The following is an 18,936-nucleotide window of genomic DNA, read 5'->3' on the forward strand; positions in this document are numbered from 1 at the left end:
TTAATGTGTAGCAATACCATCGCACACGAATTAAGTCCATTTGTGGTAGGTCACTGAACGCTGTGTGCGAGTTCTTGGTTCAAATGGTTCAAATGGCTCTGAGCACTATGGGACTTAACATCTGAGGTCATCAGTCCCCTAGAACTTAGAACTAATTAAACCTAACTAACCTATAGACAGCACACACATCCATGCCCAAGGCAGGATTCGAACCTGCGACCGTAGCGGTCGCGCGGTTCCAGACAGAAGCGCCCAGTGTGCGAGTTCTTGCGAACAATTCATAAATGCAGCAAATTACAAGAGTTATGAACAGATTCTTCAGCTGACGTACGACATGCTTCTGTCTCGCAACTTTAGAAATGTTTGCTTTACGAGCCATATTGATATGATGCTCTTCTTGGTTTCTGATCAGCAATATGATCCCTGAGTGTTGTCCATTGATCCATATTTCTAAGCTCTTGTCTGCGGGAGGTACGAATCCCACAGCTTCCGTTATACAGGAGGCAGAGCTAATAACAGTCTTCCTGCCACGCAAAAAATAGCTGTCTGGGCAGTAGACAAATGCCATCTGCGATGAAAGGTACACAGTCAACGCTCTAGACACGACCCGTAAACAAACCCTCAGGCGTCGTCTCCTTAGCGACTGACACCTGATGCTACTGGGCTGCGGGAGAAAACAACAGAAGAGCGGGCGCAGGAGTCTAGGAAGTAAGTCTGTAAACACGGGAGGGCAACCGCCCAGTTGGTGGCACAGGGCGGGACAATGGAGGGCGGACGCGAGCGTGACCGCGCACCTAACGAAGGAGATGGGCTCGGGCCTGGTGTTTGCGGAAGGCGGGCTCCCGGTGGCGGCGAGACGAGAAAGTGCCGTGTCCACGTCCGTGTCGCTTTCGAGGACTTCCATTCTGGGCTCCTCTGGAGGTGGGGTGAGGCACCACCCTGTCCTTAGCGAGGAGGGCTCTGGTGTGCGCCAGAGAAAGCTGGCTGGATGGCCTGCCCAGAGAAGTGGCTCTTCCATCAGGGCGCGACCGTAGGATGGGCTCGGTGGAATCAATGAGCGGCGCCCGCCGCTGCACGGAATGACCCGTACGATGATACGAGGGTGCAGCGCATAGCACAGAGAACTGCTCAAATTCTGGCGTCATATTCTGACGTAATACATTTCGGCCACTGTCCTGACCTCAAGGAGAAGAGTCTACGAAGATAGTCCAATACCTATAGAAAGACTTACAACGCAATGGGGAGGCATTTATTGCAATACATTAGTATAAAAACAATTGAAAAATTGATGAAATTTACTAAATGTCGGGGAAACGTACCGGGTGATCAAAAAGTCAGTATAAATTTGAAAACTGAATAAATCACGGAATAATGTAGATAGGGAGGTACAAATTGACACACATGCTTGGAATGACATAGGGTTTTATTGGAACCGAAAAAATACAAAAGTTCAAAAAATGTCCGACAGATGGCGCTTCGTCTGATCAGAATAGCAATAATTAGCATAACAAAGTAAGACTAAGCAAAGATGATGTTCTTTACAGGAAATGCTCAATATGTCAACCATCATTCCTTAACAATACCTGTAGTCGAGGAAAAACGTGAACAGCATTGTAAAGCATGTCCGGAGTTATGGTGAGGTATTGGCGTCTGATGTTGTCTTTCAGCATCCCTAGAGATATCGGTCGATCACGATACACTTGCGACTTCAGGCAACCCCAAAGCCAATAATCGCACGGGCTGAGGTCTGGGGACCTGGGAGGCCAAGCATGATGAAAGTGGCGGCTGAGCACACGATCACCACCAAACGACGCGATCAAGAGATCTTTCATGCCTATAGCAATATGGGGTGGAACGCCATACTGCATAAACATCGTACGTTCCAGCAGGTGTTTATCAGCCAGGCTGGTGATGTTGCAATTCTGTAGCATATCGGCGTACCTCTCACCCGTCACGGTAGCAGTTTTGCTGTCCAGCGCCATCTGTCGGACATTTTGTGGACTTTTTTTTGTTCTAATAAAACCCCATGTCATTCCAAGCATGTGTGTCAATTTTTACCTCTCTACCTACATTATTCCGTGGTTTATTAGGTTTTCAAATTTATACTGATTTTTTGATCACCCGGTAGTACGAAGCTCAAAAATGTTCGTATAGATAAGTATAAACAGCGTGTCTCAAACGTTTTGGGTCAGATTGAAAGAGGTGATAGTGGGTCTACGACTGATTAAAATGAGATAGGGAGCCAACGGTCGGTAATGCAGATTTATTGCGTTATGGACAGACAGTGTACATCGCATAACAACAACGTAGCTCATAGTAATTGTTCAAAGTGACGTCCGTCAGTCTCATTGCATGCATGACAACGCCACAAAGTTCTGCCGCATTTTCTCTATGATTCCTGGATAATGGTTCAAATGGCTCTGAGCAGTATGGGACTTAACATCTGAGGTCATCAGTCGCCTAGAACCTAACTAACCTAAGGACATCACACACATCCACGCCCGAGGCAGGATTCGAACCTGCGACCGTAGCAGTCTCGCGGTTCCGAACTGAGCACCTAGAACCGCGAGACCACCGCGGCCAGCTGGTTTATGGTGCTCCGAGAGAGAGGCAGATTGAACTCTAGTAGGCAGGTCTTCATCCGTATCACCAACGTCTTGAACCTGTTTCAATTGGACCCAAAAGGTATGAGATGCCGTGTATAGGGAACGCCAGAGGAAAAAGTAAAGAAGTGTGGGATAGCGATCCTACCGGCCAGGCACTGGACCTCCCCTTCAAATGCAACGGTCAGGGTAGCTTTGAACAATTACTGTGAGCTATGTTGTTGTTATGTGGTGTATGCTGCGTATGTCCATAGCAAAATAAATATGCATTACGACCACTGGTTCCCTACATCGGTATAGTCGGTTGTGGACCCACTATCACCTGTTTCAATTGGACCCAAAAGGTATGAGATGCCGTGTATAGGGGACGATTGAAAAGTTGCCGTTTGAGGGCGTTGCTCCAGCGGATAAGCAACGTAGCTCGACTCCGGGTGTATAGGCGCCGAAATGAAAGGATTAGTGAGGTATTCGTGTCTTTCTGACGTGCGTGCTGTAAACGTGGGAACGTTAACTATGGCGATGTTAGTAACAAATGCGTCCAAACAAGACCGACGAACTGTTATTCCTCGCCGGCCGAAGTGGCCGAGCGGTTCTAGGCACTCTAGTCTGCAACCGCAGGTTCTAATCCTGCCTCGGGTATGGATGTGTGTGATATCCTTAGGTTAGTTAGGTTTAAATAGTTCTAGGGGACTGATGACCTCAGAGGTTAAGTCCCATAGTGCTCAGAGCCATTTTGTTATTTCTCTCTTGGCTGTCCGAGGAAATACACTCCTGGAAATTGAAATAAGAACACCGTGAATTCATTGTCCCAGGAAGGGGAAACTTTATTGACACATTCCTGGGGTCAGATACATCACATGATCACACTGACAGAACCACAGGCACATAGACACAGGCAACAGAGCATGCACAATGTCGGCACTAGTACAGTGTATATCCACCTTTCGCAGCAATGCAGACTGCTATTCTCCCATGGAGACGATCGTAGAGATGCTGGCTGTAGTCCTGTGGAATGGCTTGCCATGCCATTTCCACCTGGCGCCTCAGTTGCCCCAGCGTTCGTGCTGGACGTGCAGACCGCGTGAGACGACGCTTCATCCAGTCCCAAACATGCTCAATGGGGGACAGATCCGGAGATCTTGCTGGCCAGGGTAGTTGACTTACACCTTCTAGAGCACGTTGGGTGGCACGGGATACATGCGGACGTGCATTGTCCTGTTGGAACAGCAAGTTCCCTTGCCGGTCTAGGAATGGTAGAACGATGGGTTCGATGACGATTTGGATGTACCGTGCACTATTCAGTGTCCCCTCAACGATCACCAGACGTGTACGGCCAGTGTAGGAGATCGCTCCCCACACCATGATGCCGGGTGTTAGCCCTGTGTGCCTCGGTCGTATGCAGTCCTGATTGTGGCGCTCACCTGCACGGCGCCAAACACGCATACGACCATCATTGGCACCAAGGCAGAAGCGACTCTCATCGCTGAAGACGACACGTCTCCATTCGACCCTCCATTCACGCCTGTCGCGACACCACTGGAGGCGGGCTGCACGATGTTGGGGCGTGAGCGGAAGACGGCCTAACGGTGTGCGGGACCGTAGCCCAGCTTCATGGACACGGTTGCGAATGGTCCTCGCCGATACCCCAGGAGCAACAGTGTCCCTAATTTGCTGGGAAGTGGCGGTGCGGTCCCCTACGGCACTGCGTAGGATCCTACGGTCTTGGCGTGCATCCGTGCGTCGCTGCGGTCCGGTCCCAGGTCGACGGGCACGTGCACCTTCCGCCGACCACTGGCGACAACATCGATGTACTGTGGAGACCTCAGGCCCCACGTGTTGAGCAATTCGGCGGTTCGTCCACCCGGCCTCCCGCATGCCCACTATACGCCCTCGCTCAAAGTCCGTCAACTGCACATACGGTTCACGTCCACGCTGTCGCGGCATGCTACCAGTGTTAAAGACTGCGATGGAGCTCCGTATGCCACGGCAAACTGGCTGACACTGACGGCGGCGGTGCACAAATGCTGCGCAGCTAGCGCCATTCGACGGCCAACACCGCGGTTCCTGGTGTGTCCGCTGTGCCGTGCGTGTGATCATTGCTTGTACAACCCTCTCGCAGTGTCCGGAGCAAGTATGGTGGGTCTGACACACCGGTGTCAATGTGTTCTTTTTTCCATTTCCAGGAGTGTATATCGATGGATATCGGTGGGAGAATGAAGAATATGTATGGGTCAGCATGTCTATCGAAAACCACTGATGTGGAATGCTGCGCCAAGTTCCGTGGTGGTCGTGGTTCGACACGAGACAGCGGGTGGTCTGGGAGGCCAGCCTCATCCATTACAGACAAGTAGCAGACTCTCGAGCACCCGCCCTGTAGTCCTCATCTCTCTCCACGCGATTATCGCGATGACTTCGGTCCCTCAAACGAGGCCTTGGGAGGGTCCATGATTCCTGTCGGAAGAGGATGAGCAACAGGCTGTAACGAACGTCTTCACGCAGCCGGGAACGGTGTTTTGCCAAACGGCCTTCTTCAACATGGTGCGTCGATGGGACGATTGCGTCAATACTCAGGACGACTTTGCTTGACTGGTATACCGAGTAGGCAGTACGGCCTTCGAACGGAAACTTTCTGAGCGCCAATAACAAATATGTAATGGCAGAGCACCACAATTTTTGAAAAAAAAAGCCAAAATATAAAGTACTCGTTCAAATATTTTTAGTTCACACACTATCGTATTGAAGCGATAATTTTTAGTTTGTCTCTTTCTGTTAAAAGAGCTGCCAAGAAATGCGAATTTCTTTGTATTAATTTAGCATGGAAAGCTCTGTTTTGGAAAACACTGCAATGTCTCAGTAGAGCTCTCAGTCTGACAGATGTTAAAAAATTCCCACAAGTGCTGCACTTTTTTGTCTTAGATTTTAGGTCACCTGATAAGGAAAGAAGACTTTTCATCTAAATTTTAAAAGTGAACTATTCAGCGTTTCAGTTAAAGGTTCAAGAGAAGATCATTAAAGGCTATGAAGCCACACCGACAGGATGGAATATTGAAGAGCACAAGGAAGGGTTGCGTGCATAGCAGTAGGCCCTAAAATAAAAATAAAGTAAAAAATAAGTAATAAAATTAAAAAAGTAACAAAAGCTCGGATCTCGGCCAGTCCTATGATTTTTATCGCTCACTAATCAATTATTTCGCTTCATACAGTATTTGTCAATGCGAGATATGCTGAGTTGCACTTTGGTTCGAAATCCATGTTATATTGTAGGTACCCTTGTATCTGACTGGCTAAGTCAGTTCAAACGATGGAAAAAGTTAATCGCATACTATCTCTCATAGAATGAAGTCTAGTTAAACACCTTAGTACTCAAACCAATCTTTGAGTTCATGGCAGCTTTACCTTTTTTAACCATATGCGCTGTTATTGAGAACGAGGACCTGACTGATGCAGTTCTCTGGTTCTTTGCCAGTCTCTTCATCTCTGTGTTAACTACTGCAACGAACATTCACTTGAATCCATTAACTGCGATGTACCCCGCTTAATCTCGCTCTACTACTTTTGCGCTCCACACATCTGTACATCACAAAATCACCATTTGTTGATGCCCTATTCGATTCAATGACATCTCATTATTCGATCTACCGCTCTAATGTTCAGTATTCTTCCGTAGCACAACATTTATAAACTCTGCTCTATCTCTTTTTTTTTTTTTTTTTCGTGAACTACTTACCGCCCACGCTTCATTTCCATACCAGGCTACACTCAAACACAAATACGCTACCTGATGGGAAATATCTGGACAGCTGTCAGTGGACAGTTATTTGAGATGTGTCCACCCTTCGTCATTATGATGGCTTGAAATGTGCTGGGGACAACTTCAGTGAGGTATCCAAATGTCTGCGGAGGAATTACAGCGCATTTTTGTCCAAGGAACCAGAGGAGGTAGTCATATGAGGCGCTGGGGCCTGGGGTGAATTTTACGTCCTAACTCATCCCTAGGATGTTCCGTTGGGATCAGGTCGGGACACTGGGCAGGCCAGTCTGTTTCAGGAATGTTAATGTCCAGAGATGCTGCTTTATGACACGGTGCATTGTCATCCTGATACTACTGTGCACAGTATACAATACTCTAAAATTATGTTCATATCCTTCCGCATTTGGCGTTCTCTTAAATGTGATGAGGGGACCCCACCCTATATATAAAAAACACCCACCTCCTCTGTACATCACTGTTAACAGTACACATGATGGTAGGTAAATTTCTCCAGACATTTGCCAAACTCAACTCTATCCTTTCGATTGCCAAAGGGTGTAGTCCAGTTCTTCATTCGGTATCACTCTTTTCCCGTCATCCACTGTCACGCGGCGTCTCCCTTTACACCAGCTAAAACGTCGCTTAGCATTAACTACCGCAATGTGTCCGTTATGAGGACTTTCTCGGCCACCGTACCCCATTCTTTTTAATTCCGTAGGTATAGTCATTGTGTTAGCTGGACTGCTGGCAGCACGCTGGAACTCAGAAGTGATACGTTCCGCTGATTTCATGCGACTTTTTACAAGCATCCTCTGCAGTGCTCGACGGACTCTGTCCATCGTTACATGGGGTCTGTATTGCTGCTTAGCGTTTCCACTTCACAATCACATCACCGACTGTAGAATCGGGCAGCATTAGAAGGGCTAAAATGACCCTGACGGATATTGTTTTATCAGGTGACACCCAAGGCCTAGACCATATTCGAAGTCACTGAGGTCTCCTTGGCCGACCCATTCAGCTGTTACTGCTTGTCTAATTATAACCCCACCTCTCGTGACATCTAGTGGTCAACTGTGCACAGTGGTCAACTGTGCATATTTGGATGCTTTTGATCAGACAGTGTAATGTGATTGTAGGACTTCGCATGCCTGATGATGATCTATGACACTCGAAACTGGTAACAGTAACAAAGATAAGCAACTGACAATCATGTGCTGGGGCCTTTGTCTCACTGTAACACGGGGTCGGCCTTGTTACTATGGAATTGGCGATGTTAGTGTCAGAGGGTGACCAGATGCCCTTCCTGTCGCCACCCTGTGCCCCCTCCTTCCCGCCCCCCTCCACTGCGATGGAACTAGTGTACCCCAACTGTCTGCATCTAGTGTAAGCCATGAAATAGTGCAAATGGCAAACGTTTTTCAAATGTCTGTAAGTCGTGTGCCGTTTAACTGAGGCGTGACGTGGGGACCAGTCCAGTATTCACTTGGTGGGACGTGGAAAACCGCCTAAAAACCACATCCAGGCTGGACAGCACACCGGCCCTCGTCGTTAATCCGCCAGGTGGATTCGTTCCGGGGCCAGCGCGCCTATCTGAGTCCAGCAAGCAGCGCATTAGCGCTCGCGGCAAATCTGGCGGGTTTTTCGTAGCAGCTGATAGTGGTGCAATATAGTTTTCCATAATTATTCATAAGCAATACAGTGTCAGCTATTGAAATTATTCGTATATGTGGCAAGTAAGTGCAGTAAATAACCGAGACTCACCTGACGACGAGGATGACGAGCTGGAGGAGGCGATGGAGCTTACGGAAAGAGGCCGCGTCACGTCGAGGCACGTGGACAGTCTCTTGGCGGAGGGGGTGGCGGGTGCGTGGGTGGAGGTGGGGGCGGTGGCGGCAGCCGACGGGGGCGGCGCTGCGGGCGGCGGCTCTGCGGGGGCGGAGGGCGTGGGCGCCGCCCGCCCGATCAGGGAGTCGTACATCCCCAGCAGCGTCGGCACCAGGTCCGTCGACGTGCCTGCAACAGCGACAGCGGACTCCAGTCACACACCTGGTGTCGTCTCGAGAGCTGGTCGGCGTGAGGCACGACACGTAAAAGTCGGTTTAAACTGGATGTCACGGATCGGAACGTCAAAACAGTCTACAATGCATTGCCAAAGGCGGAATTCACACAGGTCGTCAACGGATCATCATTGTATCTCGAGAAGAAAGTTTCGGCGTCGGCATTGACTGCACGGAGATCGGAGTTATCTGATAACATTGAAAGTTAACGTATCCCCGCCGCATTCAGTCATGTTATAGTAGTTGTGTTTGTACTTTTATGTCTCTTTTAATCATTAGTTTATTAGTTGCTTCGATTTCGTGACACGAGGGTAATCCCAAAAGTAAGGTCTCCTATTTTTTTTATAAGTACATAGACCTGTTTATTTCTACAATGGTATACATCAGTTTACATCTGGAACATTTAGCAATTTTTCGACATGATCACCGTTTCTGTCGATACATTTTTGTAGAAGCTCTGGCGGTTTTTGTATTCCCATGGCACACTAGCTCGCCGCCATGCTGTTCAGAAAGTTATGAACCTCTTCTTCACCTCGTCGTCGGAGCTGAATCGCTGGGATCACAATTAACGCTGACAGGTACTGTGAGACTCTGAAAAAACTCAAATGGGCAATTCAGAACTGGAGAAGAGGAATGTTGAGCAAGGGCGTACACATTCTCCATGACAACGCTCGCCCACACATCGCTCGGCAAACCGTTGCTCTCCTGTAACAGTTTCAGTGGAACATAATTACCGACCCACCCTAAAGCCATGACTTGGCGTCCAGTGACTATCACCTGTTCCCTAGGTTAAAAGAACATTTGGCCGGAAAGCGATTCAGCTCTGACGACGAGGTGAAAGACTTTCTGAACAGCATGGCGGCGAGCTGGTATGACATGGGCATACAGTAACTGTCAAAGCGTCTACAAAAATGCTTCGACAGAAATGGTGATTAGGTCGAAAAATAGCTAAATGTTCAAGCTGTGAACTGATGTAAGCAATTATAAAAATATACAGGTCTATGTACCTATAAAAAATAGACCTTAATTTTAGGCATACCGTCGTACATTGAGAATGTTCCATGATTTTTTTTTCGTATTAGTGTTCTTCCGAACAAAAAGACAAAATACCTGAAGGTGAAATTTGCAAAATGTAGGCAAAAACGGCATAAGAAAGTAATGAGAAGTAGCAGAAATGAGAACAGCAGGAAACGTAACATCAGTAGTGACGGTCACGAAATAGATGAAGTTCTACTACCTAGGCGGCAAAATAACCAGTAACGGACGGAGGAAGGATGACATCAGAAGCAGACTAACACTAGCAAGAAGGGCATTCCTGGCTGGGAGTATCAAACATAGGCCTTAATTTGAGGAACGCCGGCCGCTGTCGCCGAGTGGTTCTAGGGGCTTCAGTTCGGAACCGCGCAGCTGCTGCGGTCGCACGTTCGAATCCTACCTCGGGCATGAATGTGTGTGAACTCCTTAGGTTAGGTTTAAGTAGTTCTAAGTCTAGGGACTGATGACCTCAGATGTTAAGCCCCATAGTGCTTAGAGCCATTTCAACCATTTTTTGCATCTGACGAACAAATTTCTGAGAATATACGTTTGGTGCTCAGCTTTGTATGGCAGTGAAACACAGACTGGGGGAAAACCGAACCGAAGAGAATCGAAGCATTTAAGATTTGGCACTACAGGCGGATGTTGAAAATTAGGTGGACTGATAAGATAAAGAATGAGGAGGGTCTACGCAAGATCGGAGAGGAAAGGAATATGTGGAAAACACTGACAAGGAGAAGCGACAGGGTGATAGGTCATCCGTTACAACAGGGAATGAATTCCATGGTACTAAGGGAAGCTGTAGGGGGCAAAAACTGTAGAGGAAGACAGAGATTGGAATACATCCGACAAATAATTGAGGACGTAGGTTGCAAGAGATACTCGGAGATGAAGAGGCTGTGGCGCAGCAGAGGAATTCGTGGCGGGCCGCATCAAATCAGTCAGAAGATTGCTGACTCGAAAAAAGGTACGCCTTCACAAGTGCTATTCCCTCAGGCACGCTGCGCCGTTACATTTTCACGTGCAAACGGCCGACAACACCAAGGCGCGCGCGCGCATACTAATATTCCCATCGTACCCTGCGGCCAACCGTGCAGTTTGAAAGTCCTATCGCAAACCGTTCAGAGGTTATGACGATTTTATTTCGTATAATTCTATAATTGACACTCGGTTTGTGTAGTGTTTCTCCCATGAAACTATCGCACAGCAACGTTTAGCCGTAGCAGAACACTGCACCTTCTCCTGTTCGTTTCGTAGGCCTATTGCGTTAGCAGGCTGCACTTTGATTACTTCGCGTTTGAACACCTGGCGGAGCTGCGTTGCAGCAATCGATCGTTAGGTGCGGTCGGAAAAGAAGAGAACGAAAATCGATTCGAATTAATCAGTTCTCGCCGGCAACATATTCCGTAATCGATTAATTGCCTCTTTGTGCTCCACTCCTCCGCACTCACTTTCAGAGAATGCTGTGCCACCGCCCTTGCACAATGCAGACAACGGAGACGAGATGAGAGAGAAAGAGAAATTCTTCTTCAGGGGCACACAAGATATGGGAACAAATGCCAAGCTGAGACGCGCTGCAGATGGTATCGGCAAAAGTGACAGCGCAGGAAAAACGCGATGCGTTCTGCAGGGCGCTTCTGCTGTCTGTTGCTTTAGGCATCAAAGCACGGAGAGCGAGCGAGTCCACCTTCAGAGACTCGAGATGTGGTAACAAATGGCACACAGTCACGTTTCAGATCATATCGGCAAAACTGACAGCGCAGGAAAAATTACACGTTCCCCGTGGCGCTTTAGTCGAACATTTCTTTAGGTATTACGCACGGAGATGCCATTTGTATTGCAGATGACGAGGATATAATGCTTTAGCAAGGAAGGGAACGTTAATTCCAAGCGTCTTGGCACAATTGCCTCCTTGTCACTGAGAACTATCACGACATATTTCGTAATACTCTTTTACTTCTTTAGAATGCGCGTTGGAATGCTGCTGTATAATAAACCGACCTTCCAGCCTACTTGTCTCTACGATGTATTAATTCCTCAGCAGATTTTCGAAGAGCACAGGAGACATTTTGTGCTCACAAAGATATTCTAATATGTCTTTAACAAGATATTCCAGCGATAGATCACAAAATAATTCCGGTTATATTTGGCAGAACAACAATATTTCGTTGAAATAGCAAAATCTACGTAATTGGTTCTACCAGCTCATTTTGTTCCTTACCTCCCCGGTTTACATACCCACAATTTCTTCTTTTATTTTCTACTCTTTCCTTTTTATTGTAAGCTTTAGCTACTGATGAAGAAGAAAATACCACAATTTCAATATTCTTAATTAGCCATTACATAGTACATCACTCAAATTTCTCAAGACAAAGAAGGGTAGATGGAGCAAGCAAACTTACAGTGAGGTGACAAAAGCCGTAGGATACCTCCTTAGATCGTGTCGGACGTCCTTTTGACCGGTACAGTGCTGAAACACGACGTGGCATGGACTCAACAAGATGTTGGAAGTCCCCTGCAGAAATATTGAGCAATGCTGCCTCTGTAGTCGTCCATAACTGCAAAAGTATTGCCGGTGCAGGATTTTGTACACGAACTGATCTCTAGATTTTGTCCCACAAACGTTCGATGGAATTCATGCCTGGAGACCTGAGCGTCCAGAATTGTCTTCAAACCAATCGAGAAAAATTATAGCCCACTGACACGGTCACTGTCAGCCATAAAAATTCCATCGTTGTTTGCGAACATGAAGTTCACGAATGGCGACAAATGGTTTCCAAGTAGCCGAAAATAGCCATTTGCAGTCAATGATCGGTTCAGTTGGACCAGAGGACCCAGTCTATTCCTTGTAAACACAGCGGGGACCATTATGCACACACGATCAGCTTACACACTGCCTTGTTGAGAACTTGGGTCGATGGTTTTGTGTGGTCTGCGCCACACGCAGACTCTACTATCAGCTCTTACCAACTGAAATCGGGACCCATCCGACCAGGCCACGGCTTTCCGGTTGTCTAGGGCCAACTGATATCCTCAGGAAACTAGGAGAGGCGGTGCAGGCTATATCGTGCTGTTAGCAAAGGCACTCGCGTCGTTCGTCTGCTGCCATAGTCCATTAACGCCACATTTCGTCGCACTGTGCTAATGGATACGTTCGTCGTACGTTCCACATCAATTCCTGTGCTTACTTCACGCAATGTTGCTTGTCTGTTAGCACTGACAACTCTACGCGAACACCGCTACTCTTGATAGTTAAGCTAAGACCGTCGGCGTTTCCTTAGTGAGACGTAATGCCTCAAGTTTAGTATTCTCGGGACACTGTCTACACTGTATATCTCGGAATACTGAGTTCCCTAACGAATTCCGAAACGGAATGGGAATGTCCCATGCATTTAGTCCCAACTACCATTCCTCGTTCAGAGACTCTTAATTTCCGTCGTGCTGCCATAATCATGTCGGAAACCTCTCCATGTAAATCACCTGAGTACAAATGACAGCTCCGTCAATGCACTGCCCTTTTATACCTTGTGTACGTGAAACTACCGCCATCTGTATACGTGCAGAACGCTATCACATTACTTTTGTCGCCTCAGTGTGTAGATCATTTATGGTAGTTGATTCCTCTGCACCACTATGCGTACTTTCCATTTATGCCGAACACGCTACGGTTAATCTTGAAGAAAGCTGATACAATGAGTCACTCGGCTGATTCGGAAATGATATATATTTCCTTCAAGATAGGCGTCCTCAATTCCCCTACATTTCTTCCCACTTTTATTAGTTAGCAGTAATCTAAATGCTCCTTTATCGCCTCCGAAAAGCAGGGAACAGTTTTCACAAAATCAAAAGACAGCTAACTTCCGAAAATGTAACAAGAACACACCGAGGTAATACCAGACGAAACCTTTTACCTTTGGTCTATTACACGCTGCGCTGACTCTCTGTAGCGAGCTGTTTTGTATATCTGACCGAGATTACAATCCAGATACTTGCTTTTCGAAGACACTGCTCTTCCATCAGCACTCGATTTCATTTTCAAACTACCGCTAACTGCACTTTGTTACTTCAGACAGTGAAAAGAACACCCTAACCCAAGAACGAACGAACACACACACACACACACACGCACACAAATGGTTCAAATGGCTCTTAACATATGAGGTCATCAGTCCCCTAGAACTTAGAACTACGTAAACCTAACTAACCTAAGCACAACACACACATCCATGCCTGAGACAGGATTCGAACCTGCGACCGTAGCGACTAGAACCGCTCGGCCACCCACCCACCCACCCACACACACACACACACACACACACACACACACACACACACACACACACACACACACACACACACACACACACACACAAAACTACAAATAAAACGTTTTGTGTTGAGGGTGTTTTACAGGAAAATTAAGTCCGAAAGAGTTGTATACGCTGTAGTCCGTCCTCATGTTTGGCCAGCATCAACGAACAATGCAATGTGATACAAAATGTACAATACTGAATGAGCTTTCAGAGATACATTACTTCACACAAAAGATTGACATGGTCTTTCTCACCATAAAATCAAACACACAGAATTTTTCTGTGAATGTGCCTCTTTCGTAATAATGGAACTCACAAAGGATTTTTAAATAACACTGTACTGTTACTCCAAAAACTGGAATTGCCACCAATAAAATATGAGCAAACTTAAAGTAAGGAAAGGTTTGAGCGAATATGATGTCTCGAATGACCTGTAGGAAATTTGGGTCACATGGACTCAATGAAGCACGAAAGCGTGTTATAGATTAGATAAGAGCACGGCTCGCTTCAGGATGCTGTTGGCTGCTCTCGGTTTGAACAGCGCCTTATCACAGCCGAAGAACGACATAAGCACAGTGCACTGATTCTCCGCAGCACTTAAAACCATGCAGGCCAGACGCACAAGGCTCACTCACTGTCAGTAAGCGCACTAGTTCCAAAACACCACAGCACAAATTAAACCAGATCTACTTTTCTTTTGTATACAAAACGTACCAGCACAATCCAAGCGTTGTTACTTTTCAATGGCTCTAATTCATAATAATAATGATAACAAATACACAAATGAATAAAGCTCCCTATCGAAATCGACGTTGTCACAGACGAACTGTAAATCACCTGTACATTATTGATTTAAAAAGCAGGCTGTGGCTTTGATGGAGGAACAAGCCCAAAATTTCTAACAAGAGATTTCTGGAAAACCACGTAAGGAATAAATATAGATGGTTGCACGGAGATGTGCTGTGATGTCCTGCCGGCCGGAGTGGCTGAGCGGTTCTAGGCGCTTGTCTGGAAACGCGCGACCGCTACGGTCGCAGGTTAGAATCCTGCCTCAGGCATGGATGTGTGTGATGTCCTTAGGTTAGTTAGGTTTAACTAGTTCTAGGGGACTGATGACCTCAGATGTTAAGTGCCGTAGTGTTCAGAGCCATTTTTTGTGATGTCCTAATGAACATGGATCCTGCCCGAACTACTGCAGCACACGACTTGTTGATTGCTCTCGAATGCCATTGAAAAGGTACACTGTTCAATCACAAAAACACAGTTAGTTAGCTCTGCACCGATATGTTTCGCAGTGCACGTTCATAATGTCACGTTGCAGTTTTAGTTCTGAGCGCACAATGAGTACAGAAAGATGGCTGCTAACAGCGTCTCCCACCTGGTGTGAAGTGAGGGGTTTTTCATGCAGCCCACAAAACGTAACTGTCAGGCGTATCATTCTCCATTCAATTCTCAACCGAATTCATTTACTGAAACGATAGATATCGCAAAGAGAATCTTTGTTTTATCCACGTAACGATGTCTATATAACAGTGTCTCCCACCAGGTGTGAGTGTCCATGAGAGTAATCGCCTGATTTTATGCAACCCATTCAACGTAACTGTTATGCATTTCCAACTTAATGACAGTTCTCGGACGCACTCTGCAGGGGCAATGAGGAAGCCCCTGAAGCTTTTTCGATGGGAAGTGTTTCACCGCGCACCATACAGCCCCTCTGATATTCATCTCTGCTGACATGAACCACTGACTATGAAGTCAAGGTTTTGGCATAGACAACGAACTGTAGATAAGCGTAGAGAATGGGCGAGACGTGCAGGCGGCTGCCTTCTAGTGCGAGGTATTGGAAAGTTGGTACAACGCTACTACAAATGTCTCAGGCGGAGCGGTGACTACGTAGAGACGTTGCTGAAAGGCGTGGCTAACTATTGCAAGAAAGCACTTCTGATTTTCACTGTGGTTTCCATTTGGCGAGCGATTGGGCATTAGTTTCGGAATAAGCCTCGTAGCAACTGTAGAGAAATGTGGAGCGATAATGGTACTTTTAAATGAAATCAATCCGCATTTGGCTGTTAAAACATTGTTTACTGAAAAAAAAAGGTTCAAATGGCTTTGAGCGCTATGGGACTTCTGAGGTCATCAGTCCCCTAGAACTTAGAACTAGTTAAACCTAACTAACCTAAAGACATCACACACATTCACGCCCAAGGCAGGATTCGAACCTGCGACCGTAGCGGTCGCGCGGTTCCAGACTGTAGCGTCTAGAACCGCTCGTCCACCTCGGCCGGCTGCGATTGCAATTTCGATATGTTGCCATTTTCAAGCATTGTGAGATATTGTAGCCCACTCAGTAATGTAAAGCTATGCCATGATGTGTAATAGCAGCTGCATAGGGTGTTGTGAATTTATCAGCTGTTCAATATTCCATATAAGTTACAGAGCTGGTGAAATAATGATGTAAACACTGAAGTTGAAATTTCATGTGGTAGGGTGGTAAGTTGATCACGCGTTGGCGAACCCGAAAATTAGACCATAAGTTTCTGTCCAGAAATGTGTTTACCGCACGCGTACGTCATTACAGCCGAGGCCTGGGCCATTTTATCAGATGTAGCGAAGTTCAGTAGCGTCTGTTGACAGTCGTACGTCAGCTGGCTCCGTTCCAGAGCAGACATGTGTGCTGTCTGCGACCACCTGTTAACAGGGCTGCCAGCATTCTGCTACTGTTCTGTCCATTAGCTCATTTACTGTATTAAAGGTGCACACCTAATTGAAAATTAGAATTTCGGACATAAACAACAACATTTTATGCATTTTTTCCCCGGTGATGCATGTTGTTGACTTCACTACCCATTTTATCATCACTGTTCTCAGTTTTCTCGGGGTCTTTATGGTCAAAGGATATAAAGTCTTAAAATTGTTTACGTGATTGCGTTAGACATGGTACATTCCTTTTACAAAAAAAAAGGCGTAATTGTGAAGAAGAATGAAGTTTCGACAGAAGCGGTAGAGACACCGCTCCAGTGAAGCATTTTCCCTTCTACAGAACAGGTTGGGAGCTATTAGAACACATTTTCCTGTTGCCGATCATTAAGACGCGGATAAGGTACAGTAAAGTTTAGGTGGTAAGTTTCCACCAATATAATTTCGCTAACAGGTTTCCGTCGGAGTGACTATCAGATTTTGTCTCGTAAAGTTGTGTCTTTCTAAGTAAAAAGAAGTTGGAGAGTAACACTGAGGTCACTAGACTGACCGATTTGTTCTAGAGGTTAACACAGTGGAGTCGCATTCGAAAGGAGAAGGGTTCCAATCCCTTTCCGATTATCCACATTTGAATTCGCAAGGTTATCTTGAATCGCTGCACTCGTAAACTGAGCTGTTAGCTAGCTGTTTGCTCGATCCTTCCGCCACGGGACGTTAAACTCTGACATTCTGTCTTCTTTCGAGGTCTTTACGAACGTGGCACTAGTTCAGTTAGACGAAGTGAGAGGAAGAACGTGTCCCTGTCGACCTCGGGCAACGTACCATCGCGGAGTTTGCCTCAAGCCGCTTATTACCCAATGGCTGGAAGGAGACATAAACCCCGTTCCTGCTGAATGCTATGCCACTGTCATTATTACTCCTCACTTCACTATTTTCCCGTGTAGGTAACTACAGTATGTTAAGTACGAGTGCGGTCGGCATTAAACACAGATGGTAAAAGATATCACCTCACTTGTTGCACAGCGCAATAGAGGGAATCTCTGTTCTTCATGCAATGTCCATAAAGCAATAGTTTTCTTTAAGTTCTCGACACAAGAAGAGACATGAGTGCAGCTTACGCGTCGCGTTTTTGAGGGTGCGTTTCTCTGCAGCTACCCTAAAAGTCTGAAAATGAGTCATGCAGCGGCGTCTAAATAGATGGAGAAATCAAAATCATAGTACAAAAGTGGTAACAAGCTATAAATTGCTTAAAAATATGGATGACTTTGAAGAACGTGTCTCAATCGGTAAAGTAACTCCAAAAGTGGAAAAAATGATTAGTAACACTTTTCCGGAAAACTTATTGATAACAGTAGGTCAGACGCAAGCAAAATTCACTTTGAAACAGCTGTCAACGCAAATTTGACGCATTTGGGGATCTCTTCCATGTGAGTGAGCGGAGAACTTTGTTTCAAGCACGCCTCGGAAATGCCGAGCAATTATCGGCGCTGCCGGTGACTGTACGTACATTAATTGAAATTGCATTTTTCTTTTGTTCATTGTATGTACACGTTTCTGTTTGTTGTCAAATACACTTTCCTACTGCTTAAGCTGACCACGATCTTACTTAACAGACTGTATTTCTCGACTCGACCCTGCAGATAGAAATGTACGGCTTCAGAAAGATAAGTCTTTCTTCTTTTATTTGCCTTATGTGTCACTCTACATGTTTTATACCTTCTTAAGTACCCTTCTCAAGTACTAATTTTATTTTGTTGGTTTTTCTTTATTAATATAAACTATTAAGTAGGCCTGCTGTTCCTGTTCTTTTTTAAAGTTTTTTCCTGTTTACTCCGTTTTATTTATTTACTATTAAACTTTTCTTTTGTACATTGAATTACCACCACAATGTCAAAGATGTTATTTACTGTGCGTTTTCGCTTCAATCTAGATGAGTAACGTCTCTTCCAATGTTGTTTACAGACATTGTAACTACTTTGGTGGCAATACTCAGTAAATGTCTGAAGATGGCTTTGTAAGCTGAAAACCTTATAACACAATAAAAGTAATACTGTAGAACAAAAACAAACCAGCGCTTTTTATTTATTATAATGTTATTCTACCAAGAGCCGACGAATGATTCAGTTAAAAAGTTATTTTGTTAAAAAAAAGTGCTTATCAGCAATGTTAACGCAACAGAAAGCAGGCCAAAATGCAGTGGCACCCCATTAGAGAAAAAATTGAAGCATTTTCCGGCTGGACGAGGAGTAGAATGAGCAAACGGGGGAAACATTTTGCAAAATTATCCCTCTCACGGTAGCTTAAGCCTCTGTCGACAATGAAACTTGCTCCCTGTTGAGCACACTATAAGGAATCTTCCTCACGAGTGGAGACCATATGGAGAACCAATACTTATATCTAAGCAGGGTCGAACTTTGATAGCACACTGTAAGACCATGGCGCTTACAGATGAAGATTCAGATCTGATTCCGTGTTCTTTA

General features: G+C 45.9%; 1 protein-coding gene across 4 annotated transcripts in view; it reads right to left on the minus strand.

The window, feature by feature from the left end:
* LOC126334820 (uncharacterized) overlaps nucleotides 1-18,936 on the minus strand; it is a 1,262,774-nt gene that overhangs the window by 155,439 nt on the left and 1,088,399 nt on the right. For all 4 annotated transcript variants that reach the window (XM_049997463.1, XM_049997464.1, XM_049997462.1 and 1 more), the window contains exon 2: nucleotides 8,116-8,367. In XM_049997463.1, the coding sequence (XP_049853420.1) occupies nucleotides 8,116-8,367 (252 nt within the window). The remainder of the gene's footprint in view (nucleotides 1-8,115; nucleotides 8,368-18,936) is intronic.

The sequence above is a fragment of the Schistocerca gregaria genome, chromosome 2 (genome assembly GCF_023897955.1).
Source record: "Schistocerca gregaria isolate iqSchGreg1 chromosome 2, iqSchGreg1.2, whole genome shotgun sequence".
NCBI classification, from domain to species: domain Eukaryota; kingdom Metazoa; phylum Arthropoda; class Insecta; order Orthoptera; family Acrididae; genus Schistocerca; species Schistocerca gregaria.